This window comes from Fistularia commersonii, chromosome 11 (assembly GCF_037954325.1).
Source record: "Fistularia commersonii isolate RoL2024-O1a breed Wild chromosome 11, RoL_Fcom_v1.0, whole genome shotgun sequence".
Lineage (NCBI taxonomy): Eukaryota > Metazoa > Chordata > Actinopteri > Syngnathiformes > Fistulariidae > Fistularia > Fistularia commersonii.
In genome coordinates this window covers 15423909-15437373 of record NC_141294.1, presented here as the reverse complement: position 1 = coordinate 15437373, position 13465 = coordinate 15423909, and the positions used below count along the sequence as shown (strand labels likewise).

The 13465-nt window shown below is 46.6% G+C and overlaps 1 protein-coding gene across 1 annotated transcript; it reads left to right on the top strand.

The window, feature by feature from the left end:
• Positions 1 to 2672: 2672 nt before the first annotated feature.
• tent5ba (terminal nucleotidyltransferase 5ba) lies at positions 2673 to 6682 on the top strand. The gene is made up of 2 exons (XM_086155251.1): positions 2673 to 3159; positions 5110 to 6682. Exons 1-2 carry the CDS (start codon positions 3004 to 3006, stop codon positions 6136 to 6138), a joined length of 1185 nt encoding a protein of 394 aa, XP_086011377.1. The 5' UTR covers positions 2673 to 3003; the 3' UTR covers positions 6139 to 6682.
• The last annotated feature ends 6783 nt before the right edge of the window (positions 6683 to 13465 follow it).

Sequence of the window (13465 nt, the reverse complement as noted above, 5' to 3'; positions counted from 1 at the left end):
GGCGTCGAGGCCGTCCGAACCGGGAGTCCGAGCGATGAGATGCGTTAAAAGCCGAAGCAGAACCAAACCACCGGCGGGTTTTTGAGAAAAGCGGCCGGTCCAACCGCTCGTCTGGAGTTATATAATCAGATAATCGGACGCTTTGCTGTCCTCCAGTTCCATCAAGACCCAAAGCTCTATATTCACTTCTCAAAAAGATGAAATGAACACTAAAATGACACGAGTTGAACGTTAGAATAAGAATAAGAATAAGAATAAGAATAAGAATAAGAATAAGAATAAGAATAAGAATAAGAATAAGAATAAGAATAAGAATAAGAATAAGAATAAGAACAAGAATAAGAATAAGAATAAGAATAAGAATAAGAATAAGAATAACTTTATTAATCCCAAAAGAAATTGCTGTGCCAGAGTTACAGAAAATATAACAGTAATAAATAATAAAGAAAAGGCAGAATTAGAAATAAAAATAAACTATAAACTATAAAGTGTCTCAGTGAAACTATAAAGTGTCTTGGTAAACAGTGATAAAACTATAAGTGTCTTAGTAACAAGTGAGGTAAGGAGTGCACAATACTATGATAGAAGGGAAAATTGTAGTGTAGCTGTTATGAGATGAAATATTGCACAGTTCTTATTCTTATTAAATACTCACGTCACAAAAAACAAAACAAAACAAAAAAAAACCCTCCATGTTATCAATGGAAATGAAATGGGTGAACCAATGGAGGTCTGGATTTGGTATATTATTTATTTTATTTTTAATTTTTTTGACATTATAACTGTGACAAAGGAATTTCAGTTGAGTTGTATCTTAATATAGAGAGACATTTTTTTGGACTGTTTTTACACTTCAGAGTTTATTCATTTGATTTATTTTTTTACATGTGTTTTTAGCTTGTTTTGTCTGTGCACGTCTTGCCGCCGCTGCAAAACCATTTCCCATTTCGCATCTCGTCTCATCTCAAGTCTTTCCCGTCCTGTCGGAGTCCTCGGAGGTCCTCGCGGGGATCCGTTCTCAGACATCATCAAAGAAATCCAGCTGTTTTCCGAAATGTTCCTCATCAGGAAGGCTTGCAATCGAGAAAAGGACGGACTATAAAACGCAAAAATAAATCTCCCCGCCTTTGAACTGCTGATAAACCAGCTGGCCTTCTGTTTTTATATTTCTTCTGAGGAAGAAATGTGAAACATCTGACTGCTGGTCATGACCTAATTGTTTCAAATTGTTATTATTTTTATTTTATTTATATTTATTTATATTATTGTGTTTTTATTATTATTATATTTTTCAATATTGTTATTATTATTAAATTATGATTCTATTTTATTATTATCATTATTCACTATTATGATTATTAAATATATTATTACTATTAAATATTATTATTATTGTTGTTCAATATCATTATTATGTGTCAATATTATCATTATTATTTTTCGTCATTTTTTAATATTTTTCAATATTACTATTATTTTTGTAGTTTTTCAATATTATTATCATTTTTGGATATTACTATTATTTTTCAATAAGATAACTGTTAGTATTTTTCACTACATCATTATTATAGTTTTCACTATTATAATTAAATATTGTTATTATTGTTCAATATTATTGTAATGCTTCACTATTATTATTATTATTATTATTATTATTATTCTATTTTTTAATATAATTATTATTTCTATTGTTTTCCAATTGTGTAATTATTTTTCGAAATTATTATTATTTTTCCTTTTTTTATTATAATTTTACGATATTATTATAATAATATTATTATTATTTTTGAACAACCAAGTAGTGCTGTTTAAATCAAATCTGACTGGACTCAATGAGGTTTTCGGGTCATTCTTGACGTCCTTTAGGTGTTTTTTTTCTGGATTGGGAGAGGAAACCCACGCAAACGTGGAGAGAACATGCAAACTCCACAGAAGAAGCAAGAAGGACTCCAGAGTCACTGATGATGTATTTATTCAAACCCTGAAACCACTTTTATCATCGCTATTTCTGCAGTTCTGTTCATCTCGCGGCGATGCCGTTCGCTCTAGAAACAGCGACGACGACCAAAAGACAGGAAGCAGAGCTGGAGGTCGCAGAGGTGAAAATGTTGAGGTTCTTTTTTTCTCCCCAACCTTTTTTGCACAAGGAACCACTTATTATGCATGAAAATGTTTCAGCGGTATTTAAAAGTTTACGGTATTTAATCTGACGATGACACTTTATATTACAACATGAAGTGCGGCGGTCAGGCGAAGGCGGAAACTACCGTTTTTCAAAATAGCATCTGTGAGATCTAATGAAAAAACAAATTTGTACCGAGAAAGATTTCTTTGTACCAAATGATTTGGGAACCACTGGTCAAGAGGAAGATTAGATTTATGGATATAAATTAAATGATTATGAAGTGAGTTGGTGTGCGAGAGGAGGATGCAGGAAAAAGTTGATCCACCCCTGAAGGCAAAAACCGAAAAGAAGAAAAAGCCTTTTATTAAGTTTAAATAATTATGTTTTACCACGGTACTTGAACGCATCACGGCGTGTGTCGTGGGGGGGCCGCAGGGGTCCGGACGCACCGGAAGGGGCGGAGACCAAATATGGGTGTTTCCTGTGAAGGGGGCGTGTCCCGGCGGGGCTCGACCAATCACAGCGCGTATGCTAATGAGGAGCCTTTAAACTCCGCGGACCCTCCCGGCGAGGCGGTTCTTCGCAGACTGACCGGAACTGGCGAGACGCGGACATCCGACAGGGGAAGCTGCTGCTCCCGCGACGACCTCGGCCCCCCCCTCCCCGCTCCCCCCCCGGAGAGAAAAGAGAATTTAAAAAAAAAAAACAACAAAAAGAAACAAAACCGAGGGATATCTCGCTCTTTCGTGACGGAGAAGTTCGAACGATCGGAGGAGGAAGAAAAGCGCAAACTCACTCCACCGGGTTCTCCTCCTCCTCCTCCTCCTTCTTCTCCTTCTTCTTCTTCTTCTTCTCCTCCTGGATCCGAGGACTTGGAGATGTCTGGCGGAGACGCGTCCGATCAGGGCCGGCGCTTCTGCGTCCTGTCCTGGGATCAGGTGCGCCGCTTGGACTCCATCCTAGGGGAGGCCGTCCCCATCCACGGCCGGGGCAACTTCCCCACCCTGTCCGTGAGACCACGGCGGATAGTTCAGGTGGGACACACACACACACACACACACACACACACACACACACACGCTGGTGTGACTTGTGCACGGTCCCTTTAAGCTCTAGAGGGATACAACATGAACATGCACGTTAAAATAATCTGCAACTTTTGTGTCAGCAAGAATCTGCATTTTTTCCTTCTCATTTAAGAGCAAAAAAAAAAAAAAAACACTCCTCCTGCTCTTCCTCCTCTTCTTCCACCTCCTCCTCCTCCTCCTCCCCTCCTCTGCGTGTCAGCCTCCCATCCGGGCAGCAGAAACCCCTCTGGGAGATAGGCAGACTTTAAATGTATGAAACAGACGCCTGCCAAAGTCCCTTCTGCAGCTCCAGCCTGCAGTTTGCTTCCCCCTGCGGTGTCTGGAGAGATACTTGGCCGGGGGGGAGGAGGAGGCCTCCTCGGCTGCAAAGCTATGATTCAAATTCCACATATAGCTGTCTCAAGCCTCAGAGTTATGTCAGTTTCATGCCACTTTTTTCCTCTTTTTCTCTCAATCCGCCCGGCGTATTGGAGATGAAGCTCGGAAGCCCGGCGTTCATGCTTGCGGTCGTGGAAAGATGAATGCGCCATTGAGCGCGCCGGAGGCTTAAATGCAGGTTTCAGCCCCAAATGTGGGGGACTCTTGTTTTCCCCCCGGATCCGCGGAAACCCCATATAATTTCGTTTAGCGTCCGTCCGCCGCGTAGATTCGCCCCGGCGGTCGGCCGAACATCGATCACCGGTAATTCCCCTGTCACGACGCGCTAGGATGAGGCCTTTTTTTTAATGTAGGTGTAATGGGTTTTGATGGCGCGAGCGTTCCTCCTGCAGGACCTTTGACCCGCCGCAGAAATCGAAGCCGAGGAGGGAAGATAACAGCAAACCTCTGGCCTTAATTCCCCGGGGTTTACGAGCGTCCCGTCCCGCCGGTATCGGCGGATCCGCCCTCCCAGACTCTCATTTCGGGTCTGCGGGGGCAAACCTGCGGCGGCGGCGTGCGTAACCACCCACCTGTAACCACCGCGCATGATTTACATTCATGCAAATATAAGCCTTCCTGACATACCAGCTCGACCGCAGAGACAAAAACCATCATAGCGTCTCTTTGGAATTTGAACCCGTAGCGCTTTTATGGCGGCTAAAAAGCGTCCCCACTATGTGTGTGTGTGTGTGTGTGAGGCCTTCAAATGTGGCTAGCTTGACCCAGTATGTATAAATAGAGCCAGATTGTTATCTGATCACCACGGGAGAGAGCGTTAACAGACGCTAATCTGACAGGTCAGTACCTGAGGGGAGATTTAGGATTGTGTGTCAGTGTGTAACAACTAATTGTCCCGCCGGTTTAGACCGGAGAATCTGGCCGGTGTTTGCACGTGTAACACACACCGCCGGAGCGTCTCGGATACGCGTTAGCCTTCCCGGATGGCTCGCATCACCGAGACGCCGGACGGACCCGCACCCGTCCCGCGCGAGACGACGGTAAATGACGATTTTAAAAAAAAAAAAAAAAAAAGAAAATCCGATAAATCGTCCGCTTCCGACGGGGAACCGTTGACGTATCGGAACGATCCCGTGTTTGACACGCGTGTTTCCGACCCGCCGGTTTCATCGGACACGAAAGTGAGACGGATGTTAAAATCCAGCTCGAATTCGATAAACAAAAAAACAACTTTTGGCAGGAATAGGAACTTTAAATTTACGGGTTTGCGGCCCCGCGGAGGGGAAGTGCCTCCGACCCTCGGTGACCCCCGAGGTTCGGGGCGTCGACCTCGGGAGCAAAGGATTTCTCATCAGCGGCGTGGGAATGCCTGCGCCGGATAAGATAAGACGGGCCGGCACCCGGCAGGACGACGACGACGATTATGACGAAACTGACTTTTGTCCGCGGCGGAATCGATCCCGCCTCCGCTCGCTATCGGATCCGTTGCGAAAAATAACGTGTGGTCGTCCCGTGCAGGTGGTGCGGGCCCGGCTGGAGGATCGAGGCGTGCGCGTGAAGGACGTGAGGCTCAACGGCTCGGCCGCCAGCCACGTGCTGCACCAGGATACGGGACTGGGCTACAAGGACCTGGACCTGATCTTCGGCGTGTCGCTGAAGGACGACCAGGCCTTCCGGCTGGTGAAAGACGTGGTGCTGGATTGCCTGTTGGACTTCTTGCCGGCCGGGGTGTCGAAGGAACGCATCACGGCGCTGACCCTCAAAGAGGCGTACGTACAGAAACTGGTGAAGGTCTGCAACGACACGGACCGCTGGAGCCTCATCTCGCTGTCCAACAACACGGGGAAGAACGTGGAGCTGAAGTTCGTGGACTCTTTACGCCGGCAGTTCGAATTCAGCGTGGACTCCTTCCAGATCTGCCTGGACTCCCTGCTGCTGTTCGACCGCTGCTCGGAGACGCCCATGTCCGAGAGCTTCCACCCCACCGTGATCGGCGAGAGCGTCTACGGGGACTTCCGGGAGGCCATGGAGCATTTGTGTCGGAGGACCATCGCGACCAGGAGCCCCGAGGAGATCCGCGGGGGCGGCTTGCTGAAGTACTGCCACCTGCTGGTGCGGGGGTTCCGGCCCTCGTCCGAGGCGGACATGAAGCAGATGCAGCGCTACATGTGCTCGCGCTTCTTCATCGACTTCTCCGACATCGGCGAGCAGCAGAGGAAGCTGGAGGCCTACCTGCAGAACCACTTCGCCGGCATGGAGCACAAACGCTACGAGTGCCTGATGACTCTGCACCGCGTGGTGAACGAGAGCACCGTTTGCCTGATGGGACACGAGCGGCGCCAGACGCTCAGCCTCATCTCCATGCTGGCGCTGAAAGTCCTGGCCGAGCAGAACGCCATCCCCACCGTCACCAACGTCACGTGTTACTACCAGCCGGCGCCGTACGTGCAGGACATCAACTTCAGCAACTACTACATCGCGCACGTGCAGCCGCCGCAGGCGTCGCCGTGCAGTAGCTCCTATCAGACGTGGTTGCCCTGCAGCTGAATTCCGGGTCGGACGCCGAGAAGCGAGATTTCGAACCCGACGGGGAAAAAAAAACAAAAAAAAACCCTCGTTTGCCAAATGTGACTCGACTAAAACAATCCCGTTCTGCTGTGTGTCCGATTGAGCCAACACAAAAACATCTGTGAGATTGCTGGTCATTTCCGAGATGTAGCGATATCTTTATTTAAAAACAAAACAACCCCCCCCCCCCCCCAAAAAAAAAAGAAGTCTTTATGAAGCTTTATATATGTTTAGATGACATTTTTAGGAAACAGATATTAAGGCTGACGTTATTTTTCATACCCTGGCTTATTTTTTTAATACATATCGGACCAAAGATGTATTTTTGCTCTACGGAAAAGGGAATTTTGTTATGATTCCAAGTGCCTTAAATGAATCCAGAATTGTTCTTGAGGGGAAAAAAAAAAAAAAAAAAATCTGTCCAGCGAGAACTGTGCATTAAGTTTTCTCTCTTGTCTTTTCAGGAACAGAAACATTTTTTTTTTTTTTTTTTGTGAGATTAAAACAAGGAAAGAACCCCCTCCATCTTTGTGTTTATTACCCTCTAATGAAGAATAACATCCAAGTCTTCATCCTAGTGTTCATTGTCTCACTAGCTTTTTTTTTTTTTTCTTTTTGGAGAAAACAGCATTTATTTGTTTGTTTTCACCCGTCCTGGAGCGATACGGGGAGAAAAAAAAAAAGGCGATAAGACGACGCGACGACGTCGGGTCCACTCGAAACGCATATACTGTCCGTCGGAGTGAGTCGCTTTGGTTTAAACCGGCGCTGAGGATCCATTACAATCTGAGGACACGAACTATAAGGAGGCTTTTCTGAAGCACAATGGCTTCTCTCTCTCTCCTCTGAGATACTAAGGCTTTTTAACAAAGGCCGGCCTGTTCTCCCACCCATGTCACCGCTGGAAACTCGGCCCCGTTCGCTTGACTGATACCATATCCGTGTCATTTTGTCCGAGCCCAAAATAAGAAAAAAAAAAATCTTTACGGCGAAAGTCGCGGGAGAACACGGAAGCTCCGGCGCTTCTTGTGTTTATACCGTTTTCGGTTTATTTGGACATCGATGAGTCACAACCGCTCATTCATTTTTTTTTTTTTTTTTTTTTCCGCCGGTCGGACGTCGACGGACGGTATTAGCGATGCAGTCGTATAAACGCCGTCTTTATGTTTGGAGGAAAGTGTGAAACGCCAATATAAAGACGAGCCTTTTAATGTTTCCGCTGTTATTTTCTCTTTTTTTTTTTTTGCACGCCGAACCTTCTCGCCCTCCTCCGTCCGCAGGGTTTTAGCGTTCCTCCCTTTTCTCCTGCAGAGCTTTTTTTCAATTTCGGCGATATTAGTCTGTTCCTGCAGACGTCGCTTCCTTTTTTTTTTTTTTTTGTTAAAAATGCCCCCCGACCTCCGAAAACATCATTTCCAAAAAGACGTTGACGTCGTCCTGAACGCGCCGCCGTAAGGAAATGTTGATTGCAGGTATGACTCAGGGAAATCTTTATCCTGACTCAGTATCGGCCAACGCTCTGGACCGGGGGGGGGGAAATTTGCCAAACGGCAGCGCGAACGTCTTATTTTTTCTTTTTTTTTTTTTTTTTTTAAAACGGAATCCCGCTTTTGCATTCCTTTATCCTGACTTTTTTTTTTTTTTTTTTTTTTTTTTTTTTCGGAAACTTTAAAACGGCCTCTTTCCGACGGTCGGAACTTTTGCGCCACTGGAATATTCTGGGTTATTTCAGGTGAAGTTTAGGAGTAAAAAAAAAAAAAAAAAAAAACAGTGGAAGCTATTTCCCCTTTTGGTTCAAAAAGCCTGCTCCGATAGCCCGGTTTAGAATAAAACATCCCGGTAATTTGTCACGATGGCTGCCTCTGCTTGTTTTGGCTGGATGCTCAAGTGTTACGTGCCGTCTGTAAGTTGTTCTTTCTGCGCCGTGTGGCTTTTTATTTTCTTCTTTTCTGCAGCCTGAAAGGGTGTGTGCTCATTTCTCCGACTGACTTTTTTTTTTTGCAGAAAACTCCACGCAACTACCTCCACGACGTCACGGATTTTAATTGCTTCTGAATCACGAAGCGGTAATGAGATAAAAAAAAAAAAAAAAAAAAATGCCGCTTTTCCAGGACGGGGGGGATGGTGACGGAGGATTCTAACGACGAATAAATCGAAGATGCGAAGCGGGATCCGCGTTTCATTTCGCTGGTGTCGCAACACGTTAAAAAGTCGGTGAAAAAGTCAGTCAGAAGTTGTAAACCGGCGAAAAAAAGACGCGAACGTAGGCGCTTTTTTGGGGTCACGGTTTCCTCTCATAAGACGTTGCATAAGCCTGCCGTCGCAGTCGTCTCCGAAAAGAAAAATTCCCAGACTTTTAGACACGAGGTTTTCCCTGAATAGTGATGAAAACATGGAAACCCGGGCAGAAACAAAGAAGCGAAAGCGCCTCGACTCGCCTTTTCCACCCGGCGAGGGTTCGCGGGGTTCAAACAGGGGGGGGGGGATATTTTCCGGAATGCTAGTTTACGCCGCAAAACCGCCGCCACCTGCAGACACGAGACACGCGATGAACCCGACACGCAAATCGGTCGAATCGGCTGCACGTGAGGACCGGAAGGGATTCCCGACAACCCCGGACAAACAGGAAGCGCAACAACGCTGACGCCTGAAAAACAAAAGGGGCGGAGACCCGCAGGTGTCTTCAATGAGGAGCTGATTGACATGGAGAAGAAGCGGACGGCGAGCGGCGAGGAAGAGCAGGAGATGAAAACAAAAACCGGAGGGTCGACGCGTGGCGACACAGGTGCGCAAAAAAGATCCGAACACGACCCGTTCGCTCGTCGTCCTCGATCTTATTTCATTTTTTCGCATTTTTGCAGCGCGTGTGTTCAGACGTCCCGCCCGGAAAACAACAAGGTGAGTTTCATTAAAAAGCTGCGATACAAAAAAAAAAAAAAGATGGCAAAAATGAAAAGGTTTGACCTTTTTCGTCGACTTTTTTCAATGCTTTTCCTTACCGAACACACGCAAGCGTCGGCTTTCGGTCCAAACCTAAATAAGCGCAGCAAAGCCTGCACTTGCCGCCCCCCCGTTTCCAGTCCTTCTGCTGAGCTCAGCAGCTTCGTGCTGCTAATGAACGGCGGTTAGAAAATCAAGTTTGTAATTCCCACTGTAATGCAAACCTCTGGACGGTAATTGTTACCGTCACTTGACGAAGCAGCAATCACACACACACACACACACATGGACATCGTCTGGAAGGGAAAGACGACTTTTATTTTCAATTCCTTTCACATGCGCTGGACGGACATTAAAATGCAAGACAGAACAACATACAGATAAAATATGACAACATGTATGACTGACACGTGTTTTGAACGTGTCAGTGTGAAAAGTGAATGATAAATAATATTCATGCCTGGTTACTACTCATTATTGATAATCTTAAAAAAAAAAAAAAAAAAAAAATATATATATATATATATATATATATATATGTATATATACAATATATTTTATTTTACAAATAAAAAAATATAAATACATTTTATATATTTTTTAAATATAAATAAAATTATTAAATGTATTTTATAAATATCTTTTTAAAATATTATACAATAAAATACATTTGATAAATATATACATATTTTTTTAGATTATACTTTTACATATGACTTTATTTATTTTTTACATTTATTTTGAGCTTATCTTGTCCTTGTATGTCTTGCCGCTGCTGCTGCTGCTGCAAAAAATCCTCAAAAATCAAAAATCATGTCCCTACATTTATATGATCGATAATGATTTAAAAATTGAAATAAAATGCCCCCAAAATTTCAAATATTTAAACTGAAATTTTCATTTTGTTCAATTCACATGATTATCCAGTCGGCCTGCGCATTTAGATTAGATAAATTAATTAAAATTAAATTTAATTTGTCCCACCAGCCAAAATAATCGCCCGCCCCTGCTTTAAACTTTACGGCGGGCCGCCGAGAGCGAACGCCTCGGCAACTGGAATCGTACACGTGCACCGTCATTGATGATTTATTGATCCAAACCCTGAAACCAGTTGAATTTTATGATCGCTATTTATGTATTCCTGTTCAAGAGTGCAAGAAGAATAAGCGTCAGCTGTTTAAGAGTCAGTAACAGCAGCCCCAATACCTTTGTGTGTGTGTGTGTGTGTGTGATTTAAAAAAAAGCGACGTCATGACGGCTGGATAGAACTCGCTTTTAAATTTCCTCGCAGACATCCGGCGCGGCGGCCTCGGGCGGGTGGGTGGCTTGGATACGGTGTGTGTGTGTGTTTGTGTGTGTCATGGCACCAAAATAGCCGGCGGGAGGGAAATACAATCCGCGATTCCACTTGAGAGTTCAGGGGGCACGAAAGGGTTGGAACCGCCGCTGGAAACACAAAATAAAGCGTGAGGGACGCTCACGCGGGGACGGGGGGGGGGCGACGCCGAGCATTCCTGGCATTACAGCCTGACGACAAACAATCCTAACTTTATCCGGAGCGCCCGGCCCGCTGAATGGCGGCAGTGTGCGGAGTTTACCCGCCGGGGAGGGCGGTGTTTGGCCTCGGCCCCGTCCCGTCCGCACACCGCCGCGTTAATTCATCGCCGCGTCATCAATATATCGGTTGGAATTTAGGTGATTTTTACCAGGAACGGTTGTGATGTCAGTGATGTCATAATGTCGGGATTAAAACGATCTGAGCGCTAAATAACATCTTTCTGCTTCGGCTGTGAAAGTAGTTGGACACCCTTGGTAATCCAAGCCGGTTTGTTATTCTGGTCCGACGTGGCCGTGCACGCTCCGGGGACGTGCACGCTCCGGGCACGTGCACGCTCCGGGCACGTGCACGCTCCGACCGCACCGCGTCATTCGCGTTGTCGTCTCCCGTGTGATGACGAAGGTTATAAAAGTGTGACTCAGGGTTCATGTTTAAATGCAAATCAGCCGTTCGACGCCTGCAGGAGCACACACACACACACACACACACACACACACACACACACACACACACACAGAATGTGGTTTGGCAGGCAGTCAACCCATCCCTTAACTAGTATTTTGGATGTAGCTTGCTGCAGGACACCCATCGAGTCTTTTCAGGAAGGAGGCCGTTCCTCGGTGGACCTCCAGCTCCTGGATCCACCTCAGCTCCGTCTCCGAGGCTGAACTCACAGGTTCTCCGTGTTTGGTGGAACTCACAAGCCGCGGCCTTTAACCGATACTTCGAAAACCAGGTCAGATGTTTTCTGGAGCGGCTTCCAGTGCTCGCGGAGGAGCATCCAAAATTTTGGATCAGGAAAAATGCGGAGTTAGCTAACGGCTAACAGAGTTGTGGGTCAGATGGTGATCAGATCTTGGGGTCGAAAAGCTGGACTTGATGTTCTGCGGGAGCTTTTGAGTTGAGATGTTTTATTGCCGAGTGCGTCTTAGAACCTTTGCAGGAACCAGGCTGTTTCTTGGTGCTTTTAGACACCAGGGGGACCAGGAACCTTCAGCTGCTAGAACCATGCTAGCTTCTACTCTTCTTAGGATTGGTGGAACTCAAAAGCGATTAGCCATTAGCAGAGCACTTTTTTTTTCAAAACTGTTGTGGTCACCGGTCGGCCGAACGAAAGTGACAGAACTAGCGAGAAGACGAGAAGGTCCGAGGGGCTTCCAGTGCTCGCAGAGGAGCGTCAGCTAACGGCTAACGGGGTTCTCCACAGCGCGGGGAGAAGCTAAAAACACTCCAACCATCTGATAGTTGACGCGAAATTAAAAAGCGCTCAAAAAAGAAGTCGGCTACTTCCCGGAACCAAAAACTGTGCCGGAGTCGTCTTCTAACCCAAACCAGCTAGAACTCGTCGAGCGACCGTTTTTACTTTCGAGCGACGAGGCCTTCCAGCGTTTCCCACTTCAGGTCCGTTCAAGTCGTGGGGAAACACGAAGCAGTAAATGTTTTCCCCGTTTCCAAACGCGTCGTTCGCCACGACCGTGACAGCGCTGGAATTTGTAACCAAAACGAAGACTTTGCCCTGGATGTTTACACAATTTCCTCTTTATTTCCCAGCTCAAGAACTGAGACTCCGGGATTTACCCCCTGATCCCTTCGCTTCCACGAATAAACTTTTTTTTTTTTTAATCTCGATCCTTTGGAACGACGCGGATGAAGTGTCCCCGTTCTTTTTTTTTTTTTTTTAAATGCTGAGAAAATATGGAAAGGAAACACGTGAAGTTCCATGAAGCGAACCCCCCGTCCCCCCCCAAACCGCGTGATAACATCCAACCTCCGCCGCCGCCACTAATTGGGCGGCGCGGCGACATTAGATAAATACCCGGCGGTGTTCATTTTCCACCTCGGTGCCATGTGGGGAGGCCGTTAAAATCCCGCCGGTCGAACCACGGAAAGAGTGACGGGGACATTTGGTTGGTTTTAATCCGACGCGACGATGTTTTCATCGATTAAGGAAACAGGAAGTGGGAGAAGGTGAGCGAACGCAGGTGGAGGGTCGCAATCTGTTTACACAAACCTCGCTAAACGTGCTACATTGGGAGTTTTCCACATGCCGTGGAACCGCTACGCCGCCGCCGCCGCCGCCGCCGCCGTCTGGCTGCTCAACCCCCGCCAACGGCCCCCTGCCACGTCTGACTGGGGTTACTGGCGAGCGGCGTCCCGATCTGCTTCTAATAACGCGGTGTTGATGTTAATCTGAGCGAAATCATTAAACGTCTTGCCGCTCCAAGAGGTCATTTGAGAAGGGATTGAGGGCGGCGGGTTCCGCTGTCAAACTGCATTTCTCACCGTCTGGCCCGGCGATGGGATGGAAAACGAGGGCTCATCACAACGCATAAATCAGCGATTTGTTTCGCCCGTTTATGTTTCGCTCGTGGAACAGACGCTTCCCGCTCCGGGTATCACCGCCGGCCATCGGGGGAGCTTTCAAAAAGACCGACACGGCCGAAACGCTTTTTTTTTTTTTTCCCCTTCTGTTTTAAACTGGAAACTGGGTTATTAAAGCTAATTGGGCTCTTGTGCAAACACATTTTCCAACTTTCTACCGAGCAGCACCCCCGGCCCGTCGCCCCCCCGTGTGGTAATTCGCCGATGCAATCTAGGGCTGAAAATAGAATCCCGGTTTAAGCGACACAGGACGAGCCGGAGATCGAACCGCCGACCTTTTTTACGCGAGATCGTGACGGTTAAGCGGGAGCTTTACGGCCTGAAAGCGGCTGTTCGGACACACCGTCCCAAAATGGTAGCTTGTTGGCAGATGGCGCCCGCTTCTACGGTGCTCTACGGCAGGGACGCCCAACACGTCGACCCGGA